This window comes from Palaemon carinicauda, chromosome 8 (assembly GCF_036898095.1).
Source record: "Palaemon carinicauda isolate YSFRI2023 chromosome 8, ASM3689809v2, whole genome shotgun sequence".
Classification (NCBI taxonomy): domain Eukaryota; kingdom Metazoa; phylum Arthropoda; class Malacostraca; order Decapoda; family Palaemonidae; genus Palaemon; species Palaemon carinicauda.
The window spans coordinates 138,160,124-138,187,480 of NC_090732.1; the positions used below are offsets into that span (position 1 = coordinate 138,160,124).

The following is a 27,357-nucleotide window of genomic DNA, read 5'->3' on the forward strand; positions in this document are numbered from 1 at the left end:
TATAAATATTAAATTTTGGCTTATTTAGAATCTTGTTATATGTATAATTAAATGGGAATGTTTTAAAATAAATTGTAATTTCCAATTGATATATGGCATTTGTATGACTAACTAGTTATTAGGAGAGTTTCAGTATTTGAGATGGTTTCCAGCTCTGGTTTCTGGGAGGTTTTCATAGGTTTCCGGTAATCAATGTATTCTGAAGAATAGATTTGTTGGACATGAACTTACAGTCTATTAGATTGCTTATTTCTGATCCAGACATTAATCTCTGGTACTGTCGTTCAGTCGGTTTTTTATGGATGTACCATAAACTTTTATTATTTCTGACTATCATTTGCATTCAGATCTTCCCGGACAATACCATCCTGTTCATAATACTAGGTATGCAGTTTATTCTAGTAGTTATGGCTTTTCCATCGTGAGGCTTAATACTACACAGTATTCTAGAAGTTTTATTTCAGTTGCAATAAGTTGTGGGATGACATTCCTAATCGGTGGAACTTCAAGCGTTCATACTAGGTAATAGGTTGGCCAGGGCATCAGCCACCCGTTGAGGAAGGCCTACTACCGTTAGAAATGGGTCCTTGACTGGCCAGACATTTCTACATTGGATCCCTCTCTCAGGTTATGCTCAATTTTATCGCTACCTACACATACAGCGAATAGTCTGGTCTATTCTGTCTGCCTTCTCCTCTGACCTCATACACTTGAGAACACTGAGGTTGCCAAATATTCTTCACACGAGGTATAAACTACTGCACTGTAGTTGTTTAGTGGCTACTTCCCTCCCGGTAAGGCTAGAAAAGACTCTTTAGGTATGGTTAGTAGCTAATCTAGGGGGGCATTAAAAAATCAAACCATTGTTCTCTATTTTTGGGTAACGCCATAGCCTCTGCACCATGGCTTTCCATTATTATTATTATCACTTGCTAAGCAACAACCCTAGCTAAAAAGCGGGGGTTCCAACCGGGAAAATAGCCCAGTGAGGAAAGGAAACCGGTAAAATAAAATGTTTCAAGAACAGTAACAACATTAGAATAAATATTTCCTATATAAACTATAAAAACTTTAACAAAACAAGTTGAAGAGAAGTAAGATAGAATAGTGTGCCCGAGTGTACCCACAAGCAAGAGAACTCTAACCCAAGACAGTGGAAGACCATGGTGTAGAGGCTATGGCACTACCAAAGACTAGAGAACAATGGTTTGATTTTGGAGTGTCTTTCTACTAGAAGAGCTGCTTATCATAGCTAAAAAGTCTCTCCTACCAATACCAAGAGGAAATATGACACTGAACAATTACAGTGCAGTAATTAACCCCTTGAGAGAAGAAGAAATGTTAGGTAATCTCGGTGTTGTCTGGTGTATAAGGACAGAAGAGGATATGTAAAGAATATGCCAGACTATTCAGTGTATGTGTAGGCAAAGGGAAAATGAACCGTAACCAGAGAGAAAGATCCAATGTAGCAAGGTCTGGCCAGTCAAAGGACCCCATAACTCTCTAACGGTAGTATCTCGACAGGCGGCTAGTGTCCTGGCCAACCTACTGTAGTCAATTTTTTTTTAGCGAGACAGATTTGCACCGACTCGCAGGGGTGCCCTTTTAGCTCGGAAAAGTTTCCTGAATGGTGATTGGTTGGATAAGATAATTCTAACCAATCAGCGATCAGGAAACTTTTCCGAGCTAAAAGGGCACCGTTGCGAGTAGGTGCAAATGCGCCTCATTAAAAGAAATTGACTATAGTTTTCTTGTGAGGGTACACACTTGGTCACGCTGTTCTATATTAATATCTCTTCGTCCCTTTTTTTTAGTTATAGTTTATTATGAAAGATTTAATTTATTCTTGTTACTCTTCTTATAATATTTTGTTTTGATTGTTTAGTACTTCTCTTGTAGTTTATTTATTTCCTTGTTTCCTTTCGTCTCTGTGATTTTTTTTTCCCTGTGGGAGCCGTTGGGCATATAGCTTCTTGTTTTGTTTTTTTCAACTAGGGTTATAGTTTAGCTTGTAATAATAATAATAATAATAATAATAATAATAATAATAATAATAATAATAATAATAATAATAACTTGCAGCGAATGTTATTATGTTGAACATGTTGACATAAGTATTTTTTATTATTTATTTAAGAACGATCTATTTTAATGTTGTTACTGTATGATTTGTCGCTCATTACTTCCTTTGTAGTTTTTAAATATTTCATTTCCACGCTGTGCTATTTTTTTCCATTATTAGGATTGTAGCTTAGATAATAATAATAATAATAATAATAATAATAATAATAATAATAATAATAATAATAATAATAATAATTCTAGAATTTCGGACCCAAATCTAACAGAATACCTCACTGGTTTAATTCTTATTTGCCTTCTGTAGCTTAGTTGGCCTAGATATCACGATGGACTAACAAATCACAAGCTTATGCTTAAATCTTCGTGTATTTTGTTTTATAAAATCTGGTAATTCTAATTGGTGGGTGATATAATTGTATGATTATGTGAAAAAAATATGCATGATCACATTTCATTGATTTTTTTTTTAACTGAAAATTTGTATGCTATGATTTTAACCCAATGATTTGCACTTGAAATTATTCATGATTTCGTTTTTAAGTTTACAGAAAATCCATTGGAATAGAAAATATGTTTATATTTTCAAAAAATCCATACCAATAGACTAATTTACAAGCACTCTCAAGATTGTTTGGTGTAAACCATGGTATAAAGTAAAACGATTCATCCTGAAATAATACCTTTAACCACATAGGATTCTTACCATGGGAACACAAAACATGTTCAACATAACTTTCTCATAGAACTATAAGTATATATTGAAAACCCGTATAAAGTAGTAGACATTCAAGTACACATTAAGATGTATTAATACGAAGAGATATAATGCATAAGTATTTGAAGAAAATCAAATGCACACAGACTAGCAAAGAAGACCAGCCGATAATGTCGCCAAATGGACCAAATGGGGTCCGACGGTTGTGCTAAAAATAAAGAGCAAATAAGGGTCAGTAATGTCTCCAAAATAAACAGCACTGATAGGACAACCTAAGACCTATAAGTAGTGGGTTATCATAGCAAATATGGTTCCTTTCTATTCACAGTTATTTTAGTTGTATATACGTAGCTTGCTAAGTTACAATAACAAGAGAGATGAGAAGAAGTTTCTCGGAATATTAGTTGCCAGATGCTCGCGTCCTGTCCCCCTAACTCCCTTGTTGAGAGGAAGAAGAGGAGAATCAGATCACAACAAAAGTCTGTCTACTCTGGGAGCTCTTAGCACAGCAAGTGAAACGACTGTTAAAAGTATTGATTACCTTGTTAACGTATTGTCGTTACTGTGCAATTTTGCAAAGAAACCCCAGTTGAAGTACTTTTAGGGACTTATTTAGACCCAAGCAAACAATCTGAATCTGTGGTAAGTTGTTGCTACTTTAATTTGACTATCGTAGGCCTGCACAATATGAGTCTGACTCTGGCTCCAGTAGATTTGTTTAATGCTATATGAATGCTGTCCCCTATTTTGTTTCTCCTCGTTATGGATTTTGTAATGCGTAGAACAGTCGTGGAGAAGGATTGGACTGGATTGGTGATGGGAAATTGGTAGACCTAGAGTATGCTGATGCTGTCCTTGTTAGCAGAACAACATAGGATTTGCAATGCTTAATTACCAGAATGCATAAAATATCACACGAGGTTTGGCTGAAGATAAATAGATGAAAGGCTGAGATGATGAGGACGGAGTATGCTATGGAAGAGGAAATGTCATTAGAAGGAGAAAGGATTAATGAGGTACAATCATGGGTATGATAATATGGTAAGTTTTACTGTATTACAGATTCTGATTTCGAACAGAAAATAGGATTTCCTGTAGTAAATAATGTGATTTGACTGAATTTGACCTTCATTTCAACCGCAAACCAACAGAACAACCAGTTCGACCAACTTTAAGTAGCCGAAGTGGTTGCTGCTATTACGGATAAAATGAAGGTGAAAACCGGTTAAATCATGTTATTTTCTTCAGGAAATCATATATTTTCTGTTAAAATGTTTAAATATGTTTTTATATATATTTTGTTAAAATGTTCAAATATAATGACTTGTTCAAACATTGTGTCGCTTCACTCACGTATGTACTGAGAACTGTAACATTAGCAACGTTACCAACGATACACAGCGTTACCAATGATACACAGCGTTACCAGCGTTATGGTGGCATTGCTGACGTTAGCAATGCTAAGGTAATATTATCATGTGTATTTTAAAGAATTTTTCCATATAACCTTTACACAATATATAAAAAAGTACAAAAAGGGTACAGAACCTAACAAACCCACCTAACCTAACCTAGGGGTTCCCAGGTCACAAACCCAATATAATGCTCTTTGTTATATATATGTTAATCCGTATCACTTCACTCACGTTACGATAACGTTAGCATCCTTATGGGTATTATTTTACTGTATTACAGGGCAATGTAACCTAGGAAAAAAACTACTTTTTCAATATTAAACTTACCCGATAATCATGTAGCTGTCAACTCCGTTGCCCGACAGAATTCTACGGGAGGGATACGCCAGCTATCACTATACTAGAAGGGGGTGTACTCACAAGCGCCACCTGTGGCCAGGTACTACAGTACTTGTTGTTGACGCCACCTCACTTTTTCCTCTGTCGTGCTTTCGGCAAGACGTTCTTGGATACGCTTATGATTTTGGAGTATTGTTCACGGTTTGGTGAAGTATTTCTCTAAAATTTGCAGCTATTCGCTATACTGGAAACTTCTATATTAGCTTAGTTAGCTTTTGGAATTAATTTGTTTAATTATGGTGTCTAAGAGAGTATAGACTCTCTTTTTTAATTTTGCTTAACAAAAGTTATAAACTTATTAAAATTAATTTTTATATTTGTTTATATTCGACCTTCCTAATAGTAGGCGGTCGTTTCTTGGTACCGAAGTTAATTAACATTGAGCCCGTCATTTCGGTTTTACCTGTTAACATATTATGCTATTTTAATGTCTTTGAAAGAATTTCTTTGATAGTCTCGTACTGTTTTCAAAGTTGAACTAACGTTTTGTTTTGTCTCTGCAGTTGTTGACGTTCAGAACGTTCAACTTGCGCTCTATCGTTACGATAGAGAAAGAATTTTCACGGTTTCACGTTGCAGTAAGAGTAACCGTGTCTAGCGTTTTGTTCATTCTTTCTTAACTTAATGGTTTTAATCCTAATAAAGGAACTTTTCATTTTGGGAAATATTTCAGTTTTTTCCTTTAACAATAATATGTTTTAACGATATGATTGGGCTCTTCTCTCAGGTTCTAAGTCAAGAGAGAGAGAGAGAGAGAGAGAGAGAGAGAGAGAGAGAGAGAGATAGAGACGGAGGGAGAAAGAGGAGGATAAACGTTTCATTCAAGCGAGTAACGTTGTTATCGTTTTTGCTCTTCTCCCTAGTCTCTTTAGGGGAAGAAGGTAAACGTTTCTAGAGTGATCTAGTGTTTAGTCTCTTTCCAGCCACTGAATTATTTATCTTTCATTAGATTTTTCTGTTACATTGTAATTCTGTTTTCGCAATTACTAACTTTTGAGAAAGGATAGAATTGCGTGTTTCAGGTACAAACCACTTAAAGTTTCGAGTTCAGTGAAATAAGTGCAAACAGAAAATCAAAGTGATAAGTGATTAGCGCAAAGTGTGTCAGCAGACTGTGCAGCAGTACCATGATCTTGTGTCCGGCTCCGTCAGACGACTGGCTTTTAAGAGCTCCCACAAGTCGTCGCTGTCTGGAGATTTTCAAATGGACTATGGATCTGACCAAGGAACTGGGCCTCCTGGTCAATTTTGAGGAGTCTCAGCTCGTCCCATCCCAGACCATTGTCTCCTTGGGTATGGATCTTCAGAGTCGAGCTTTTCGGGCTTTTCCGTCGGCCCCAAGGATCTTCCAAGCCCTAGAATGCATGCTGAGAAGGAACCGATGCTCAGTCAGGTAGTGGATGAGTCTAACAGGGACACTTTCATCGCTGGCCCTGTTCATCGTGTTAGGGAGACTCCACCTCCCCCCCCCTTCAGTATCATCTAGCTGCTCACTGGATAAAGGACATGACGCTAGAGACGGTCTCAGTTCCTGTTTCCGAAGAGAGGAGGTCTTCTCTCGCGTGGTGTAAGAACAGCTTTCTTCTCAAGGAAGTCTACCTTTGGCTGTTCAGAAACACGACCGCCGTCTCCTCTCGGACGCATCAGACACGGGCTGGGGTGCGACTTTGGACGGACAAGAATGCTCGGGAACATGGAATCAGGAGCAAAGGACACTTCACATCAATTGCAAGGAGTTGTTGGCGGTTATTCTGGCCTTGATAAACTTCAAGTCCCTCCAGCTTAACAAAGTGGTGGAGGTGGACTCTGACAACACCACAGCCCTGGCTTACATCTTCAAGCAGGGAGGGACTCTTTCGTGGAAGTTGTTCTAGATCGCAAGGGACCTACTCATCTGGTCTAAAGATCGAAAGCTAACTGGTAACGAGGTTCATTCAGGGCGGTATGAATGTCATGGCAGATCACCTCAGCCGGAAGGGTCAGGTCATCCCCACAGAGTGGACCCTTCTCAAGAATGTTTGCAGCAGACTTTGGGCCCTGTGGGGTCAGCCAACCATAGATCTGTTCGCTACCTCGATAACCTAGAGACTCCTGTTGTATTGTTCTCCGATTCCAGACCCAGCAGCAGTTCACGTGGATGCTTTTCTGCTGGATTGGTTCCATCTCGACCTGTATGCATTCCCGCCGTTCAAGATTGTCAACAGGGTACTTCAGAAGTTCTCCTCTCACAAAGGGACACGGCTGACGTTGGTTGGCTCCGCTCTGGCCCGCGAGAGAATGGTTCTTAGAGGTACTGCAATGGCTGGTCGACATTCCCAGGACTCTTCCTCTAGGAGTGAACCTTCTAAGTCTACCTCACGTTAAGAAGGTACACCCAATCCTCCACGCTCTTCGTCTGACTGCCTTCAGACTTTCGAAAGACTCTCAAGAGCTAGGGGCTTTTCGAAGGAGGCAGCCAAAGCGATTGCCAAAGCAAGGAGAACATCCACTCTCAGAATCTATCAGTCTCAAGGGGAAGTCTTCCGTAGCTGGTACAAGACCAATGCAGTTTCCTCAACCAGTACCACTGTAACCCAGATTGCTGACTTCCTGTTATATCTAAGGAAAGTAAGATCCCTTTCAGCTCCTACGATCAAGGGTTACAGAAGTATGTTGGCAGCGGTTTTCCGCCACAGAGGCTTGGATCTTTCCACCAACAAAGATCTACAGGACCTCCCTAGGTCTTTTGAGACCTCAAAGGAACGTCGGTTGTCCACTCCAGGCTGGAATCTAGACGTGGTCCTAAGGTTCCTTATGTCATCAAGATTTGAACCTCTCCAATCAGCCTCTTTTTAGGACCTCACATTAAAAACTCTTTTCCTCGTGTGCTTGACAACAGCTAAAAGAGTAAGTGAGATCCACGCCTTCAGCAGGATCATTGTTTTCACATCTGAAACGGCTACATGTTCCTTGCAGCTTGGTTTTTGCTAAACGAGCTTCCTTCACGTCCTTGGCCTAAGTCGTTCGAGATCCCAAGCCTGTCCAACTTGGTGGGGAATGAACTGAAGAGAGTACTTTGCCCAGTTAGAGCTCTTAGGTACTATCTAAAAAGGTCTTAACCTTTACAAGGACAATCAGAAGCCTTATAGTGTGCTATCAAGAAACCTTCTTTTCCAAGTTCTAAGAACTCAGTTTCTTACTATTCAGGCTTCTGATTAGAGAAACACATTCTCATCTGAAGGAAGAAGACCTTGCTTTGCTGAAGGTAAGGACACATGAAGTGGGAGCTGTGGCTACTTCAGTGGCCTTCAAACAGAGCCATTCTCTGCAGAGTGTTATGGATGCAACCTATTGGAGAAGCAAGTCAGTGTTCGCATCATTCTATCTCAAAGATGTCCAGTCTCTTTACGAGTACTGCTACACCCTGGGACCATTCGTAGCAACGAATGCAGTAGTAGGCGAGGGCTCAGCCACTACATTCCCATAATCCCATAACCTTTTAACCTTTCTCTTGAATACTTTTATGGGTTGTACGGTCGGCTAAGAAGCCTTCCACATCCTTGTTGATTTGGCGGGTGGTCAATTCTTTCTTGAGAAGCGCCGAGGTTAAAGGTTGTGATGAGGTCCTTTAGTATGGGTTGAAGCCCTGTATACTTTAGCACCTTTGAGTTGATTCAGCCTTCCAAGAGGAACGCTGCGCTCAGTAAGGAAGACGATCTTATTAAAGGCAGAGTAACGGTTCAAGTCGACTTCCTTACCAGGTACTTATTATTTCATTGTTATTGTGGATAACTGATTATATGAAATACGGGATACTTAGCTATCCTTTAGTCTTGTACACTGGTTTTTCACCCACCCCCCTGGGTGTGAATCAGCTACATGATTATCGGGTAAGTTTAATATTGAAAAATGTTATTTTCATTAGTAAAATAAATTTTTGAATATACTTACCCGATAATCATGATTTAATTGACCCACCCTTCCTCCCCATAGAGAACCAGTGGACCGAGGAAAAAGTGAGGTGGCGTCAACAACAAGTACTGTAGTACCTGGCCACAGGTGGCGCTTGTGAGTACACCCCCTTCTAGTATAGTGATAGCTGGCGTATCCCTCCCGTAGAATTCTGTCGGGCAACGGAGTTGACAGCTACATGATTATCGGGTAAGTATATTCAAAAATTTATTTTACTAATGAAAATAACATTTTTCTTACTTGCTATCTTGTATTTTATGCATTTCTGACCATGATTATTGGAGCAAACCACCCTTTTATGAGTTTTTGAACCCCCTTATACAGTATAAAGACAAGGGGGGGGACCTCAGTGGGAAACCTGTTTTTTTTGGGTTGAGGTAATGTCATAAACTAGTGATTTGCATTAAATGGATGAAAGATATGGAAATGAACGATCGAACCTTTAGGAGAATGGGAAGAGTAGAGCTCAAGGCCAAGATTAGAGAAGTAGATGGTAAAAATTGGAGGGATTAGATAAAAGAGAAAAATAGTTTAGAAATATACAAATAAGTAAAAGGTCAAATAGTAGAAGAAATGTTTTATGATAACAAACCTGATTCTATCATTATGTATAGAGCTAGCGCCAACTGTTTGAAATTAGATGATAGGAAAAGACATGAAGTAGGAGGGAGGGTAGAATGCAAGCTATGTGGGGCAGTTACTGAAGACCTCGCCCATTTCATTCTTGACTGTCCAGACCTCAGCGACGAGAGAAGAAAAATAGTGGAATTACAACAGCCATATGAAGAAGAAAAGAAGATGATAATAGGAAATGTGCTGTTTAAGAAAGAAGGAATAGAGAAAAGAAAATAATATATTTATCAAATGTGGAAAAAAAGAGAGAAAAAAATAAATGAATTAGAATAAAGAAGAAAACCAGCGAGGTGCCGATGGAAAGGCGAATCCCTCCGCCCAACAACTGAACTGAATTGAGCAATAATAATGGTCAGAAATGCAAAATAAGCCCAAGATGATCAGTTGGTAAAATATATGGTTCATGTAAGTGGCTGAAAACTGGCCAAAACATGATTATTTATCAGTTTTGAGATTTGTAAAGGGTATAGAACTAACAAACCCACCTAACTTAACCTAGTAGTTCCCAGGTCACAACCCCCAGCTGGGGGGCAAGCCCCCCAGAACCCCGTTCCTCCCCGTGAAGGAAAAATAACTGGAGATGCCCTGACCCGGATTAGGTGAAGCCAGGCTCTACCAGTCAGACTGTCAAACTGACAGTTCTCGATTACCAGGTCAATCCTCCGACAGTGTACTGGAACTTAGAGTCAGTTCTATTCAGACCTTTGTTTATAGACTGTAACTATTTTCTTGTGCTTTTTATTAGCGATGACTCCTTCCTGTGCTGCTTTATTAGGAAAAAAACAGATTTTGAGCAAAGCGAAGAATCTATTTTTCGGTGATAAGGCCATGTCGTCCTGATGGAAGGTTCCTTTAGGCAGCTTTCTATGGGATATTTGGCTACAGTGATACTCCCAGAGAATTGACCACAGGTCTCCAGAATTCTAACTCCTGGCGCGAGTATCCTTAATATAACTCCTAAGGATGTCGCATAATATCAGGGGACGTATTTCTTGATACGACACATAGCAATCTTCACTCCGAATAGAGTTTTCGCTTTGAGGGGGAAGAGTGGCGAAATTGAAGGGGAGCCGTTATCAAGGTTACCTGTTGGATCCCCTCGCGGTACCACCCTGGTGAACTATTCCTTGCTGTAATTAAGCATGGGTAGCCGCAGATACAGTAATTTCGAGTGGGGACCTGTTATATAGATGTATACTCATTTTTTGAAAGGAGGGAGGGTCCATCAGGACGACATGGCCATATCACCCAAAAATAGATTTTTCGCTTTGCTCAAAATCCATTTTTTGGGCACAGCCATGTCGTCCTGATGGAAGTTTACCAGAGAATTACTCGAAAGTACTATATCTGTGGGTTTGTATAAGTGCCTTTACCTTGACTAAGATTCTTATATGGTCTCCCAGACCAAATGTATATATGACATTACTGTTATTTGTCATATCCACTAAGTTTGGAACTAACTTTGAGCTTCCTGCCCCCTGCAGGGAATACTGTATGTCGATACCGACTATAAAGTGTCAAGGTTGTATTCGTAGGAGCAAGGTGGAACTTTAGCTATTACCAGGTTTTTCTTACAGAGGTACACTATCAAGTATTTTTATTTCTAGGAAAATAAAAGACAGGAAAATTTATTCGGTTTCATGTAGGGCGAATAAGATGAAAATACATTTCATGTATTTATTTGTATAGACAGAAAATAGATACAACAACGAATGTATCATAAATAGAATCTTTTACATAATCAACATCTTCAATAAATATATATATATATATTTGTAACCTGTAAGGGACGAAATATATATTAGTAAAACAGGTGCCACTCACTATTGTGAAATTATTAAATTGATTTCACTTAGATGTTGGATATGTTTTAACACTGTGTACGAATGTTCACACGGCACTGGTGTTATTGGTTAGATTTTATACCTATATAGAACAGTCCAAGAATCACCATAGTGATTCTCATTAAAAGGTATTACACTCAAAGATGCTAATACCTGTTCACCCTTTACACTGTAAAGTCCTAAACAGTTCACTGTTCATCGCAGCACTAGACGACAGGTTTTATAACACTACCTGCCGCCACCACAAAGTGTTTTATTTCATGCACTTGCTTCACTTAATGTTTATAAAAGACTATAGAGGATTTCCAACTAGTATATGAGCGGAGTCTGTCAAAGTCCATATGGTGAAAGAAGTTCAGCGAGGAAGCAATTTTTCTAGAATCGTGACCTGCGGGTGCACTGTCAGGATCCGCTCTACGAATAAAGTAGGTGAGTTTTGCCCTCAGTTGTTTTAGGGATAAGTTTGATCCTGAGGTTTCGCCTATGAAGAGCTGTCCTTCCTTGAAGTCCGAAGTTCTTCGAAGATACACCTTGAAGTTTGAAGTTCTTCGAAGATAGACCGTAAGACACTCTACTGGATATAGAGAGACATCTTCCTACAGAGGGCAGATTCTCCAAGGACCCCACCACTTGGTAGGAAGCTCGTTTTTGGCGAGAAAGGTAGGATCGGGAAAAAGATTCAGCTCTCCCTCTTCTGTGAACTGAATATGGCCTTCGTTTCTAGATAGGGCCACTATTTCACTAACTCTAGCCCCTGAGGTTATAGCAAACAAGAATATCACTTTCTGTGTTAGATCCTTTAGGGAACAATCTTCATTGTTCAAGTTGAAAGTGTAGTGCAAGACTTTGTCCAAGGACCATGATATGGGCTTTAGAGGGGTTGCTGGTTTAAGTCTAGCGCATGCTTTTGGAATCTTATGGAAGATTTCGTTCGACAGGTCCACCTGGAAGGTGTAGAGAAGAGGTCTAGTCAAAGCTGACTTACACGTTGTTATCGTGGTGGAAGCTAGGCCTTGCTCATGGAGGTGAATGAAGAAGGGCAGGCAGAAGTCTATCGAGATTTCTGCCGGTCTGTTTACTTTGACAAGTGAGACCCACTTCTTCCAAGTCGATTCATATTGTCTTCTGGTTGACTTTGTCTTGTATTCTTCTATAAAGTTGATGCTGTCTTTTGAGATCCCAAACCTTTTCTTGGCTGCTAAGGCGAGAAAATCATGAGATGTAGGTTTTGGGTTCTCAATGATGAAGCGTAGACAGTCGACTTCTGAACGAGTTGAGATAGAACTGGGTTTGGTAGAGGAAACAGCCTCAGCCTCAGTTCTATCACCAGAGGGAACCAATTGCTCTTGGGCCATTTGGGGGCCACTACTGCTGTTGTCCCCTTGAAGGATATCAGCTTGTTGAGGACCTCCAGCAGGAGATTTGTTGAAGGTAACAGATAGATATGATTCCATCTGTACCAATCGAGGGACATGGCAACCATCGCTTCTGCCCGAGGGTTCTCGTAGGGGGCTACATATCGAGGTAGTTTCTTGTTGTCGCTCGTTGCGAAGAGGTCGATCTGCAGATCTGGGACTTTTTCCAAGATGAAGAAGAATGAGTGTGTCTAGGGACCATTCTGACTCAATTGGCTTTTGTCTGGATAGAGCGTCCGTCATCACATTGCGGAACCCTTGTAGATGAACTGCTGATAAGTGCCATCCTTTCTTTCTTGCCAAGCGAAAGATGGCCAACATCATGTGATTGATGTAGGGCGATCTAGAGCCTTGTCGGTTCAGACATCTTACTATCACCTCGCTGTCCAAGACCAACTTGACGTGGGCTGATCTGTGAGGGGATATTTTCTTCAACGTCAGGAAGACTGCCATGGCTTCCAGAATGTTGATGTGAAAGGTCTTGAACTGGTGTGACCAGTTCCCTTGTACTTTCCTTTGATAGGAATTACCTCCCCATCCTTCCGGTGAGTCATCCGTGTGGATAACTACTGACGGTTTAGGTGGTTGTAAGGGAATTGTCCTTGCTAGGCTCTTGACCTTCGACCACGGCCTCAGAAGCGATCGCAGTAAGGTCGGTATCGATTTCTGTTGATCTCTTCGAGCGTTTGATGTGTATCTTCTCCAGACTCCTGACGCATCCTTTAGTTGTGCTCTCAGCACTGGGTCTGTTACTGCTGCGAACTGGAGAGAGCCCAGTACTCTTTCCTGTTGGCATCTTAAAATCTTGTTGGATTTCAGTAATCTCTTGACAGAACCCGCAATCTCTCTCTTCTTCTTCGGTGGAATGGAGAGGCGGTGTGACTGCAAGTTCAATTGGATTCCCAATCATTGAAACTCTTGAGCTGGAGAGAGGTGAGACTTCTTGTAGTTCATCTTGAAGCCTAGATGGTCCAGGAACTTTATCACCTTTGTGGCTGCCTGCAGACAAGCTGTCTTGTATGCTGTCCACACCAGCCAGTCGCGTCCAGGTATGCTGCTACCTGAATGCCTTGTAAGTGTAGCTGTTGTACGACAGTGTCCACAAGTTTTGTGAATATCCTTGGGGCTATTTTCAGTCCGAAGGGCATGGCTGTGAAGACATACTTTGTCTTCTGTAACTTGAATCCTAGGTAGTAGGAGAGGGGGCGACTGACTGGAAGGTGCCAGTAAACATCTGCTAGGTCGGTTGAGATTGTGTACACCCCTTTCGGTAACAGGGTCCTTATGTGTTGTAAGGTTAACGTCTGGAACTTGTTCTCGATGAACTTGTTGAGTGGAGACAAGTCTAGAATGACTCTGAGTTTGTCCGAGTCTTTCTTGGCAATACAAAACAGCCTTCCCTGGAATTTGATGGACTTTGCCTTCCTTATGACCTTTTTGTTCAAGAGTTCTAAGGTATATTCTTCCAAAAGGGGGTGGGTGTTGGAAGAATTGAGGAAAGGAAGGTGGAGTTCTGTTCCATTTCCACACTAGTCCATTCTTGATTAGACTGTGGGCCTAGGGATCGAAGGTCCAATGATCCCGAAAGTGGGAGAGTTTTCCTCCTACCTGGAGCATCTCATTGCTTAGATGATCCGGAGGGTTTGTTACCCTGACCACGTCCTCCTCTACCCCTTGAGGGGTTTCTTGAGGAACCTCTTTTAGATCATCTACCTCTGGGGCGAAAGGTAGTGGTGTGCCTCTCAAAGGCTGGTGACTGGGCTACTATTGCTGAGGCACCATCTGAAAAGTGGTTTGTGGCTGGGCAACCATTTGGGGCACTGTGGTCATGGTAATAGTGGGATGTTGCGCAGGTCTATGAGGCACTCGTGGCTTCTTCGTCTTCCTGTTCTTGGGTTGGGGACCAGCGTCAGGATGATTTCCTTTTGGAAAACATGCCCCACTTTTGGAGAAGGTTCCTATTCTCCTTGGTGACTTTAGCAACTACCTCTTGGACTACTTCCTTTGGGAAGAGGTCCTTGCCCCAGATACACGAAGTGATCAGCTTCCTGGGCTCGTACTTGACCGTTGCATTGGCAAACACGTACTCTCTACAGGCCCTCCTGGCCTTCACGAAAGCATACATGTCCTTTACTAGTGTAGCCATGTGCATCTTGGCTAGGACCGTGTACATATCTGGGGTACTTGAAAAGCCTGCACACATCTCCATGTAGTTCTGGAGAGACAGAGAGGCGGCTAGTGTCTCTTTTGTCTCCTCTTCTTTTCGCAGAAGAAAGTCCGACAACTTCGGTAGGTTCTCGTTGAACTGCTGTCCTGCGATATCTGGATCTAATTTTGAGATCAAGAAGTTTAGATGGACCTCGTTCCAGTCCTTCTCGCCCGTAGGCAGGGCTAGAGACAATGGTCTACACTCCTCTAGCGTAGGGCATGGTTTGCCCGCATCAACTGCTTTTAGTACGCAGTGGAGAGCTTTAAATGTAAAGGGAAAAGCTCTGGAGGAAGGAGCAAGGAAAGTAGGGTTCCTCTTGCTCAAAGCAGAAACCTTCGAGTTCGTGTATCCTGCATTCTTGAGGCTACTTGTCAAGAGAACCTGTGCCTTGTCATGATCAAAGACCATGACCTCCTTAGGTTCCGTCTCTTCTTTAGACGCAGGTTCGTTCTTCAACCTGATGAAGCACTCCGGGTAAGCCGCAAAGTTCGGCCAGAATTGGAGATTGTCAAGGGGTATGGCCCCCATCTTCTCCGAGACGTAGAGTTTCCCATTTATCATGGGCATGAACTCCACATACCTCCAGGGGTTGGTTTCGAAGCATTAGGGTAAGTCAGAGACTCTGGGCTGCTTGGGGGAGCTGCGAGAAGCGGCCGCGCAGTGTGCTTCCCTGAATTCCTCTCTCGTCTCTTGCTGTTCCTTGCTCATAGTTTTCATCATCAACTGGATCTGCGCCATGAACGCTTCGCCCGGAAAAATTTATCTTGCCGTTTAGGCACTAATGGAAAATCCACAGATACATTAATGCTCCGGTAAACTTCCATCAGGACAACATGGCCTGAGCCCAAAAAACGGATTTTGAGTGAAGCGAAAATTCTATTTTTGGGCGAGGTAGCTATGTCCTGATGGACCCACCTTCCTTTTATAAAAGGCTGAAAGAATCCCTCCCGAAAGTACTGTATCTGTAGCACCTCGCTAACGCTACAAGGAATGACAAGATGGCGCCCGGTCGTGACGTCATACAGGTACTCAAAACAGTAAGGAGTCGTGCGTGCCTTAATAACGGCTCGATTTTGATTCTTGCCACTTTCCCCTCCCGAAGCGAAAACGCTATTCAGGGTGAAGATAGCTATGTGGCGTGTCAAGAATACGTCCTCTGATATTATGCGATATCCCTAAAGGTGAAAGTTAGGGATATTCGCGCCAGGAGTTAGAATTCTGGATACGTTAAGGTAAAATTCTCTGAGATATATCACTGTAGTCAAATATAACTTAGGAAGCCACTTTAAAGGAACTTCCATCAGGACGACATGGCTACCTCACCCAGAAATAGATTTTTTGCTTCGCTCAAAATCTGTTTGTTGGGCTCAAGCCATGTCGTCCTAATGGAAGGTTCCTATAAGTAGCTTTCTAAGGGATATTTGCTACAATGATATTCCCAGAGAATTTACCTTTAGGTCTCCAGAATTCTAACTCCTGGCGCGAATATCCTTAAAGTTTCTCTTAAGGATATCGCATAAATCAGGGGACATATATCTTGATACGACACATAGCAATCTTCACCCTGAATAGCGTTTTCACTTCGAGGGGGAAAGTGGCAAAAATAGAAGGGGAGCCGTTAACAAGGTACCCTTCCTCCCATACTACTATTGAGTATCCAGATGGCGCTGTATGTCAAAATAGCACATTATTCCTATATTCGTAGCAGTTTCGCACAGTGGTTTTCCCTGTCGCTCTAACGTTTGTGCTCAATATTACGGATTTCACAATGCAATCTCCAGCCTCTTCTGCCTCTGGAAAGTTGAGTACAGTATTTATTCTTTACAGTGTATAATTCTTAGCTCCTGCTTCACAGTGAAATTAGAGTAATTTAAAGTGTTTGCAGGTTAGCCGCTCACCGTAGGCGCCATGGGCACTGTTGTTCATAACGCATGTGTTATTTAGTTAGTCGAACGACATTCCCGGTTGTAATAGCATTTATATTTTGAGGCTATTCAATTAAAGTAATACTAGGATGATATATATGTCAATTGTTTTCTTTAGAGTTTCGGCGATTTAGGTAACCGAACCTCGCCCGCGCAGGCTTCCTATCCTACGCGCTTCATTTTACTATCATGCATGATATAAGTCTACTTTCCTAGTGGTAATAGCATTAATAAAATATAACCTATTTAGGCACATTATACCTGTAAAGATTTATACATAACATTGCATACATTTCCTCTACCTATCGATCGTATATGTTAGAGTTTCGGTGATATAGGTAACCGGAGTCTCACCCTGTGCTAGGCTAGCTAGCCTATGCGCTTTAGTATACTTTCATACATATTCCCGGTTTACCGTCGTGTATCGTTTTATCAATTCATAAGGAGATACATATCTCCTAGAATTATTATATAACTTGATACTCATCTCTAGTGGAGATTTAGGGGTAATCTCTTCTCCCTCTGAGTGCTGCCCAGGCAACAACCCTAATTTGGTCCTGCCATAGAGTAGACACTCAGGCTTGAATAGGCTAGGGTTTTCTGTCTCTTACCCTTGCCGGCAGGTAGCCGGCTTTGGGTTTCTAGACAGAACCTCAGAGTATTCAGTCTTTGCTGACGGCAGAGCAGCAGGGTGAGTAGTGACTCCCTTGCCGGCTTCTGCTGCCGGCATAGGAGGCTATGCCTCCCCAGGCCGCACTTGAAGTGGTTGGATGATGCCGCCACCTTCTCCCCTGCGGTATAGAAGACTAGTCCTGTGTTGGCAGACCCTAGGCTGAAGAATAAACATTCTTCTGCCGCCTAGGATGGCGCCGACACTGAAACGATGTTTCTTCCCTGTTGAGAGACGGCGGCAATCTTGCCGCCTCCTCTTAACACCATTTCGGCAGACCCTAGGCTGAGGAATAGATATTCTTCTGCCGCCTAGGATGGTGCCGATATTGAAACAGAGTTTCTTCCTTGTGTGGTAGGGGCGGCAACCCTGCCGCTTTCTTCCACACTTTATACAAGACCCTTTTTCCCTGCCCCCTCTGTCCTTTAGCGATGGCCTAGCCATCGCAACCCTTTGGTCGTCGTCCTGCAATCTCACCGCTTGCCGGCGAGTTGTGGGGCTTGGCGGGGCTCCTACATAGCAGCTGTTTAGTCGCTCAATCTTCCCTTAGGGATGCAAGGCTCCAGGAAAAACTGTGCCTGGTGTGGCGGCTGCCGGTGGGAGACCCCTATTCTGTAGAGTGTACTTCAGTCCTTTCTTGGACTGCCATCCACATACCCGGGACCGTTAGTGACCAGCAACTGTGTTGTGGTTGGATGGAAGCCTTAATGATACATTCTCCCCTTCCATTTGAATCCTCATTCTGGAGGAAGGCAGTAAGATTATATACTTACACCCTTATTTATTGTAAACATACATTAATAAGGTAACCCTTCACTCCATGCTTTCTCTCTGTCAGCTAGTGCTGCCAGGTACTTCGCCGGCTGGGCTGGTGCCGTCAGGTACTAACCCAGCCGGCGACAAGCCGACTAGGCCGGTGCTGCCAAGTGCTGCCCCTGATCTGCCACCAGGTGCTAGCCTAGCCGGCATAAACTACAGTATATGATTATACAGTAGCCAGTATATTTGCAGTATAGGTCATACTGCAGACAGAAAACTATAGTATATATTATACAGTAGTTATTTTCCAACATATCGTGTGTATCCTTGCACAGTATATTGTTCAGACCAGTCATATATTGAAGGAAAAGATTTCTTTCAACAAACTGATAGATAATCAGTTACTATTTATCCCACATTATTAAAACCTTGGGAAGGGTCAGTGTTAAGTTACACTTATCTACCCCTAGGGGTTTGAACCCTTCCCTTGGGTTTCCCGAATAGGAAAACTCTAGGCTTTAATTTTGGGGGAGGTCACAGTAATTGGCTGGACAGGAAACATAAGTACTGTATGTGTCTTTCCTAGTTCCTTTCTAGCTTGTCTATCCTAAGCTGTAATGTTAAAATATTAATAATAATATTTTATACAGTTGTTTATCAGGTGAGATAAACTGCCGCATACTCATTTAATTTTCCTCTCTTTACAGGAGGACCAACTGAAGTGCCAAGTAGTCTTCTGCAACGTCAGGAGCAAAGACTTCTGTGGCCATCCCAAGTGCAGCGCTCATGCCTCCTGCACCACTTCCAAGGAACCTCTCTGGTACTGGGACCCCCAGGATTGCAATATTTGCAAGGTCTTGGTTACCGAGGCTTTTGATGACCCCAAGTCAGTGGAGTCAAGGGATTCAGCACAAGAAAAGCTGCGCAGGTGGGTTCGTGGCTTTCAGAAGAACGCCGCGGGACCTTCCCTTCCGAGCGAACGGTTGCATTCCTTGTTGAGACCAACATACCCCAGCCACGACCTGAGATCTCTTGATTCCAGATTGCTGTAGATACGGACATCTCCGACGCAATGTAAGGCATGGACATCCACCAAGAAGAGAAGTTGTCGGAGGTGTCTAAGGACACCGAGAGGGGCCTTCTAGCGGAAGGTCTTGAGGAGTCCACCTTGACTCCTGAAGAAGATGACGAGTTCGAAGCGGAGTCCCTTCCGTCAGTTCCAGCTAGTGAGCCGTTACCTTCAACATCTTCTGCCCCTCCATCGGATGACGTGAGACAGGCACTGGCCAATCTCACGGTGTTGATGGAGAGTCTTCGCAAACAAGGCGAAGTAAGGGAGGCGAAAATGGAAAGAAGAATTGCTCAACTCGCGTCCCGTGGGTCTCACAAGAGACTTAGGGTTCAAGATCTCCCACCTTGCTCTGACGTTAATCCCTGGAGGTATGCAGAATACATACCTATTACCTATGGCAAGATCTTCATTTCAGAGAAGTTGGGGACCGTCCCCATCGAAGATGTTGACTTCTGGCCTAGTTTTCAGGCCTACCCAGACTTCTTCGTCCGTCTGAGGCTGGAACTAACATCGAAGGAGGAGACAGAACCTAAGGAGGTCATAGTACTTGACCATGAGAAGGCTCAGGCTCTTTTGTTAAGTAGCCTGAAGCAGAAGGACTACACTAACTCTAAGGTGTCAGCCCTTAGCAAAAAGCATCCCACCTTTCTTGCTCCAGCTTCGTCAGCCTTTCCCTTTACATCGAAAGGCTTTAAAGCTGTAATGAAGGCAATAGAGGCAGGCAAACCTTGCCCTACACTCAACGAGTGTAGACCATTATCTCTAGTCCTGCCCACGGAAGATATGGACTGGAAGGAAGTCCACCTTACCCTTTCAGTCGGGAAGTTGGGGGCAGATATCGCTGGATGTCAGTTCAGCTAAAATCTCCCTAAGCTGTCTGACTTTCTCTTGCGTAGGGAGCAAGAGACAAAAGAAAGACTGGCCACATCTCTATCTCTGCAGAACTGTCTGGAGATGACGGCAAGCAATAGTAAAACCCCAGATATGAACATGGTCATGGCCAAAATGCATTTGGGTACGGTGGTCAAAGACCTGTATGGCCTTGTCAAAGCCAGAACAGCATGTAGGAAGTTCGTGTTTGCATCCGCATCAGTAAAGCATGAACCCAGGAAGCTGATAGCTTCCAGTATCTGAGGTAAGGACCTCTTCCTGAGTGAAGTGGTCAAGGAAGTTGTAGACAGGGCCGCCACAGAGAATATAAACCTCCTCCAGGAGTGGGATATGTCAGCGAAGAGGAAGTCTTCCCCGTATGAGGGTCCCCAGCCTAAGAGGAAGACAAAAAGACCTAGAATGCCCTCTCACCCTGCCAGACAGCAACAACAACTACATCCCACAGTTGCCATGACCGCGATGCCCCAGATGGTGGCTCAACCCCCAACAGCTTTCAGATGGTGCCTCAGCAGCTGGGTGCTCAGTCACCAGCTTTCAACCCTGCGTTCGAGAGGCAGACTACTACCTTTCTTCCCAAGGGTAGAGGGTCTAAACGGGGCTCCTTTAGATACCCCCCAAGAGGTAAAGGTGATAAGGGAGGACGCGGTCAAGGAGGTAATCCTCTGGAAATCAGAAGCAATGAGTTGCTTCAGGTAGGAGGGAGACTCCAACAATTTCAGGATCGTTGGACCTTCCATCCTTGGGCCCACAGCCTAATCAAGAACGGACTTGGATGGATATTTGATATTTGATTGTAGGCTTACATGGGTTTCTCCCTTAAAAGCGTTAAAAGTTAAATGTCTTGAGGCTCTGACTATCTTGAAAGTATTGTCCCATACATCAAGGGGGGCAGACCGCAATACTATTTTTAAATTATACAAGGCCTTGATTTTTTCCAAAATTAGTTATGGATGTGAAATATACTCTTCAGCCACCCCAAGCCGGTTAAAAATATTAGACTCGATACATCATGCTGGTATGAGATTGTCTACAGGAGCATTTTGAACCTCGCCTATCCCAAGTCTCCTTGTTGATGCTGGAGAGTTAGCTCTAGAACTTTACCGATGTCTTCCATTATTCGGTATCGGTTTAGATTGCAGACTCCCTAACTCTTAGACTTTCAGACTGCAAGCCTTGTAAGACACACATCATACTTTGAGTTGCACCCAAAATCTCCTTAACCTTATGGCTTTCGGGTGAAACGATTATTAAAGAGTCTGGATATTATTAGAAGTAAGGTACTGTACTTCTATTCAAGGTATCATCAACGCCTCCATGGAAATTACCAGAGATATCTTTTTGTAAATACTTTATTGGTGTTAAAATGAATATGACTGACCTTGAAGCCAGGTCTTTTTATGGAACATGTTGAAGAACATAGAGGATCGACTTTTATATATACTGATGTCTCTAAATTTGATGCTGTCGTTGGATTTGGAGTACATAGTAATGGTTTTAATTGTAGAGGTGCACTTCCTCTAACAGCTTCCATATTTACTGCCTAACTGTATGGCATATTAACCGCTATTGAGAAAATAGCGTTGGAGAAGGAGGGTAATTTTACAATTTTTAGTGACGCAAGGAGTGTCCTTCAAGCTTTAGAAGTTTTTAATTCTAGCAACCCTCTAGTTTTAAAGATTTTAGAATGGCTTTTTATTATTGGACGGAGAGGTTTAATGGTTCGATTTTGTTGGGTTCCAGCACATGTAGGTGTGTATGGGAATGAGAAGGCAGATTCACTGGCGAAGAATGTTGCATCCGAGTTGCTGCTAAGAAGGTATCCCATTCCGTGTAACAATTTCCTACCTACCATCAAGAAATTGCTTTGTAATAAATGGCAACAGCAATGGGATAGTCTAGATGGCAATAAAATGAGAGAAGTAACAAATGTCGTATCTCTCTGGAGGTATAATATGATGCCCCGAAAATGGAAGACTTCTCTTTGTCGTCTCCGTATTGGTCACACTCGGTTGACACATGAGTTTCTGCTGAAGGGCCAACACCAACCGTATTGTGAGGACTGTTTAGTACCTCTAACAGTGAAGCATTTGTTGACTGAATGCCCCAATTATAATAACTTAGGGAATAGATATTTGTTTGAGGCTCGAGATGAGGGTGGCATGTTCATCCTTGCCAAGATTCTTGGACATGATGTGTCCTACTTTGCAAGTGGTATTTTTTTTTATCTATTTTAGAAGCAGGTCTTCTGAAAACTATCTAACTTTTATAATGACATTCAACTTTTATGATTTTAATTGAATATTCTTTAATTTTTTTGTATACAGCTAGCGCAGGTTGTGATGTCCTGTTGAGCAAAAAATGAGATAAAAAATAAATGGCAGATAGAAAAATTCAAGAAAATTAAAAAAACACAACTTGGATTTATGAATTTATTTGTAATTACTCATCATTCATTCAATTAATATTTGCAATGGCCACCCTTCCTTTGGATGACGTCTGCAAGGCGTTTGGGGAAGGAGTTGATGAGGTTCTCGTACAGCTCCTTCGAGGTTCTCGATTGGAGACATATCAGGGGAGTTACCAGGCCATTTTTCAAGAAAACTAACTTTATTTTCCCTGAAATAACGGGTAACAACCTTAGCTGTATGAGCAGGGGCCCCATCCTGCTGAAAGATTGATGTATCGGTGCGGTGAAACGAATCCTCAAGATGCAAACGAAGCAGTTCGAGATACCTCTCCTTGTTCACAGTCTGCTTGGGGGGTAGAAACACAAGCTCAGTAACCCCACTATATCCCACACCCCCCCCCAAACCATCAAATAGGCAGGAAATTTGGTGGTAGGAGTGAGGAATTTGGGGTCCAAGGGATCAGATCCCGGTCGACGCCAAACGTTTTTGCCAGTCGCATTAGAAACGTAAAAGGTTGATTCATCTGTGAAGAGGATTTTTCTGAGTTCTTCCTCAGGCCATTGGCTAAGCTGCTTACAAAATCTTAGTCTATTTTCTCTGTGGCGTTTAGTGAGGAAAGGTTTCTTACGAGCAGGGCCCTTCTTGTATTTCAATTCCCCCGACAAACAATTTTGTATCGTTCGCACTGATATGTCAGCAAGAACTTTACAATTTTGTTCCTTCAATTGTTTGGCAGTAACACGGGGGTTCATTTCAACATTTCTCTTCAGAAGCCGAATGATACGAGGCGAAGTCTTCTTCCTTGCCCCCCCTCCATGTCGGGGAAACGGGAGGGTACCATCTCCTACCAAGAAGCGTGCAACCAACCTTCTAACTTGCCTCTCATTTACTCCGGTTTGATTAGCTATATCCTTGGTTTTCATGCCTAATCGGTGACACTCGATCACCCTGACAATGTCATCATGATCAGTTCGAGGCCTAGACATTTTCATCCAAAACTACTAGAGTTAATGGCCGAAAAAATGAAGATTAATTGAGGGGGACTCTTAGCATAACCGTCGCAAATGTTCTCCTAACGAATGCATCGCAGCAACTGAGGGAGATTTTCTAACTGGTTTGAGAGTGAGGGGGAATGAAGGAAAGTTGCCAATTAGTCATTTAACCCGTTCTTGCCATACAAACTGGATTTTTAGCTGGCGAATATTTGAGCGGTTTCTGATGCCCTAAATTAATTTGGGCATCACAACCCGCGCTAGCTGTATATAAACTAAATGATATAGGCATCAATGACCTTAGATGTCAGGATGCCTGAAAAGCTTAAATCAATCAATGAATCAATAAACCACTTGCTTGAGCAGCCACAACAGGTCAAATAGTAACCTGTTGTCCAAGAATAAAGGTTTTTTTAGACTTATCGGTTACATCTGGCAGGCAATGTGGGTTACCAAAGGTATGTGTCTTTCCTAGTTCCTTTCTAGCTTGTCTATCCTAAGCTGTAATGTTAAAATATTAATAATAATATTTTATACAGTTGTTTATCAGGTGAGATAAACTGCCGCATACTCATTTAATTTTCCTCTCTTTACAGGAGGACCAACTGAAGTGCCAAGTAGTCTTCTGCAACGTCAGGAGCAAAGACTTCTGTGGCCATCCCAAGTGCAGCGCTCATGCCTCCTGCACCACTTCCAAGGGACCTCTCTGGTACTGGGACCCCCAGGATTGCAATATTTGCAAGGTCTTGGTTACCGAGGCTTTTGATGACCCCAAGTCAGTGGAGTCAAGGGATTCAGCACAAGAAAAGCTGCGCAGGTGGGTTCGTGGCTTTCAGAAGAACGCCGCGGGACCTTCCCTTCCGAGCGAACGGATGCATTCCTTGTTGAGACCAACATACCCCAGCCACGACCTGAGATCTCTTGATTCCAGATTGCTGTAGATACGGACATCTCCGACGCAATGTAAGGCATGGACATCCACCAAGAAGAGAAGTTGTCGGAGGTGTCTAAGGACACCGAGAGGGGCCTTCTAGCGGAAGGTCTTGAGGAGTCCACCTTGACTCCTGAAGAAGATGACGAGTTCGAATCGGAGTCCCTTCCGTCAGTTCCAGCTAGTGAGCCGTTACCTTCAACATCTTCTGCCCCTCCATCGGATGACGTGAGACAGGCACTGGCCAATCTCACGGTGTTGATGGAGAGTCTTCGCAAACAAGGCGAAGTAAGGGAGGCGAAAATGGAAAGAAGAATCGCTCAACTCGCGTCCCGTGGGTCTCACAAGAGACTTAGGGTTCAAGATCTCCCACCTTGCTCTGACGTTAATCCCTGGAGGTATGCAGAATACATACCTATTACCTATGGCAAGATCTTCATTTCAGAGAAGTTGGGGACCGTCCCCATCGAAGATGTTGACTTCTGGCCTAGTTTTCAGGCCTACCCAGACTTCTTCGTCCGTCTGAGGCTGGAACTAACATCGAAGGAGGAGACAGAACCTAAGGAGGTCATAGTACTTGACCATGAGAAGGCTCAGGCTCTTTTGTTAAGTAGCCTGAAGCAGAAGGACTACACTAACTCTAAGGTGTCAGCCCTTAGCAAAAAGCATCCCACCTTTCTTGCTCCAGCTTCGTCAGCCTTTCCCTTTACATCGAAAGGCTTTAAAGCTGTAATGAAGGCAATAGAGGCAGGCAAACCTTGCCCTACACTCAACGAGTGTAGACCATTATCTCTAGTCCTGCCCACGGAAGATATGGACTGGAAGGAAGTCCACCTTACCCTTTCAGTCGGGAAGTTGGGGGCAGATATCGCTGGACGTCAGTTCAGCTAAAATCTCCCTAAGCTGTCTGACTTTCTCTTGCGTAGGAGCAAGAGACAAAAGAAAGACTGGCCACATCTCTATCTCTGCAGAACTGTCTGGAGATGACGGCAAGCAATAGTAAAACCCCAGATATGAACATGGTCATGGCCAAAATGCATTTGGGTACGGTGGTCAAAGACCTGTATGGCCTTGTCAAAGCCAGAACAGCATGTAGGAAGTTCGTGTTTGCATCCGCATCAGTAAAGCATGAACCCAGGAAGCTGATAGCTTCCAGTATCTGAGGTAAGGACCTCTTCCTGAGTGAAGTGGTCAAGGAAGTTGTAGACAGGGCCGCCACAGAGAATATAAACCTCCTCCAGGAGTGGGATATGTCAGCGAAGAGGAAGTCTTCCCCGTATGAGGGTCCCCAGCCTAAGAGGAAGACAAAAAGACCTAGAATGCCCTCTCACCCTGCCAGACAGCAACAACAACTACATCCCACAGTTGCCATGACCGCGATGCTCCAGATGGTGGCTCAACCCCCAACAGCTTTCAGATGGTGCCTCAGCAGCTGGGTGCTCAGTCACCAGCTTTCAACCCTGCGTTCGAGAGGCAGACTACTACCTTTCTTCCCAAGGGTAGAGGGTCTAAACGGGGCTCCTTTAGATACCCCCCAAGAGGTAAAGGTGATAAGGGAGGACGCGGTCAAGGAGGTAATCCTCTGGAAATCAGAAGCAATGAGTTGCTTCAGGTAGGAGGGAGACTCCAACAATTTCAGGATCGTTGGACCTTCCATCCTTGGGCCCACAGCCTAATCAAGAACGGACTTGGATGGATATTTGATATTTGATTGTAGGCTTACATGGGTTTCTCCCTTAAAAGCGTTAAAAGTTAAATGTCTTGAGGCTCTGACTATCTTGAAAGTATTGTCCCATACATCAAGGGGGGCAGACCGCAATACTATTTTTAAATTATACAAGGCCTTGATTTTTTCCAAAATTAGTTATGGATGTGAAATATACTCTTCAGCCACCCCAAGCCTGTTAAAAATATTAGACTCAATACATCATGCTGGTATGAGATTGTCTACAGGAGCATTTTGAACCTCGCCTATCCCAAGTCTCCTTGTTGATGCTGGAGAGTTAGCTCTAGAACTTTACCGATGTCTTCCATTATTCGGTATCGGTTTAGATTGCAGACTCCCTAACTCTTAGACTTTCAGACTGCAAGCCTTGTAAGACACACATCATACTTTGAGTTGCACCCAAAATCTCCTTAACCTTATGGCTTTCGGGTGAAACGATTATTAAAGAGTCTGGATATAATTAGAAGTAAGGTACTTCTATTCAAGGTATCATCAACGCCTCCATGGAAATTACCAGAGATATCTTTTTGTAAATACTTTATTGGTGTTAAAATGAATATGACTGACCTTGAAGCCAGGTCTTTTTATGGAACATGTTGAAGAACATAGAGGATCGACTTTTATATATACTGATGTCTCTAAATTTGATGCTGTCGTTGGATTTGGAGTACATAGTAATGGTTTTAATTGTAGAGGTGCACTTCCTCTAACAGCTTCCATATTTACTGCCTAACTGTATGGCATATTAACCGCTATTGAGAAAATAGCGTTGGAGAAGGAGGGTAATTTTACAATTTTCAGTGACGCAAGGAGTGTCCTTCAAGCTTTAGAAGTTTTTAATTCTAGCAACCCTCTAGTTTTAAAGATTTTAGAATGGCTTTTTATTATTGGACGGAGAGGTTTAATGGTTCGATTTTGTTGGGTTCCAGCACATGTAGGTGTGTATGGGAATGAGAAGGCAGATTCACTGGCGAAGAATGTTGCATCCGAGTTGCTGCTAAGAAGGTATCCCATTCCGTGTAACAATTTCCTACCTACCATCAAGAAATTGCTTTGTAATAAATGGCAACAGCAATGGGATAGTCTAGATGGCAATAAAATGAGAGAAGTAACAAATGTCGTATCTCTTTGGAGGTATAATATGATGCCCCGAAAATGGAAGACTTCTCTTTGTCGTCTCCGTATTGGTCACACTCGGTTGACACATGAGTTTCTGCTGAAGGGCCAACACCAACCGTATTGTGAGGACTGTTTAGTACCTCTAACAGTGAGGCATTTGTTGACTGAATGCCCCAATTATACTAACAGTGAGGCATTTGT

General features: G+C 42.8%; 1 protein-coding gene across 14 annotated transcripts in view; it reads left to right on the forward strand.

Annotated features, from left to right (window-relative positions):
- The first annotated feature begins 3,214 nt into the window (after window positions 1-3,214).
- Window positions 3,215-27,357, forward strand: part of LOC137645970 (protein bric-a-brac 2-like) — a 284,612-nt gene continuing 260,469 nt past the window's right edge. For 7 of the 14 annotated variants that reach the window (XM_068379058.1, XM_068379063.1, XM_068379062.1 and 4 more), the window contains exon 1: window positions 3,586-3,813. In XM_068379058.1, coding sequence (XP_068235159.1) covers window positions 3,751-3,813 — 63 coding nt within the window. In that variant the 5' untranslated portion in view covers window positions 3,586-3,750. Of the gene's footprint in view, window positions 3,440-3,583; window positions 3,839-27,357 lie in introns of those variants that run through there. The other 7 variants (XM_068379051.1, XM_068379055.1, XM_068379057.1 and 4 more) reach the window with 6 other exon arrangements.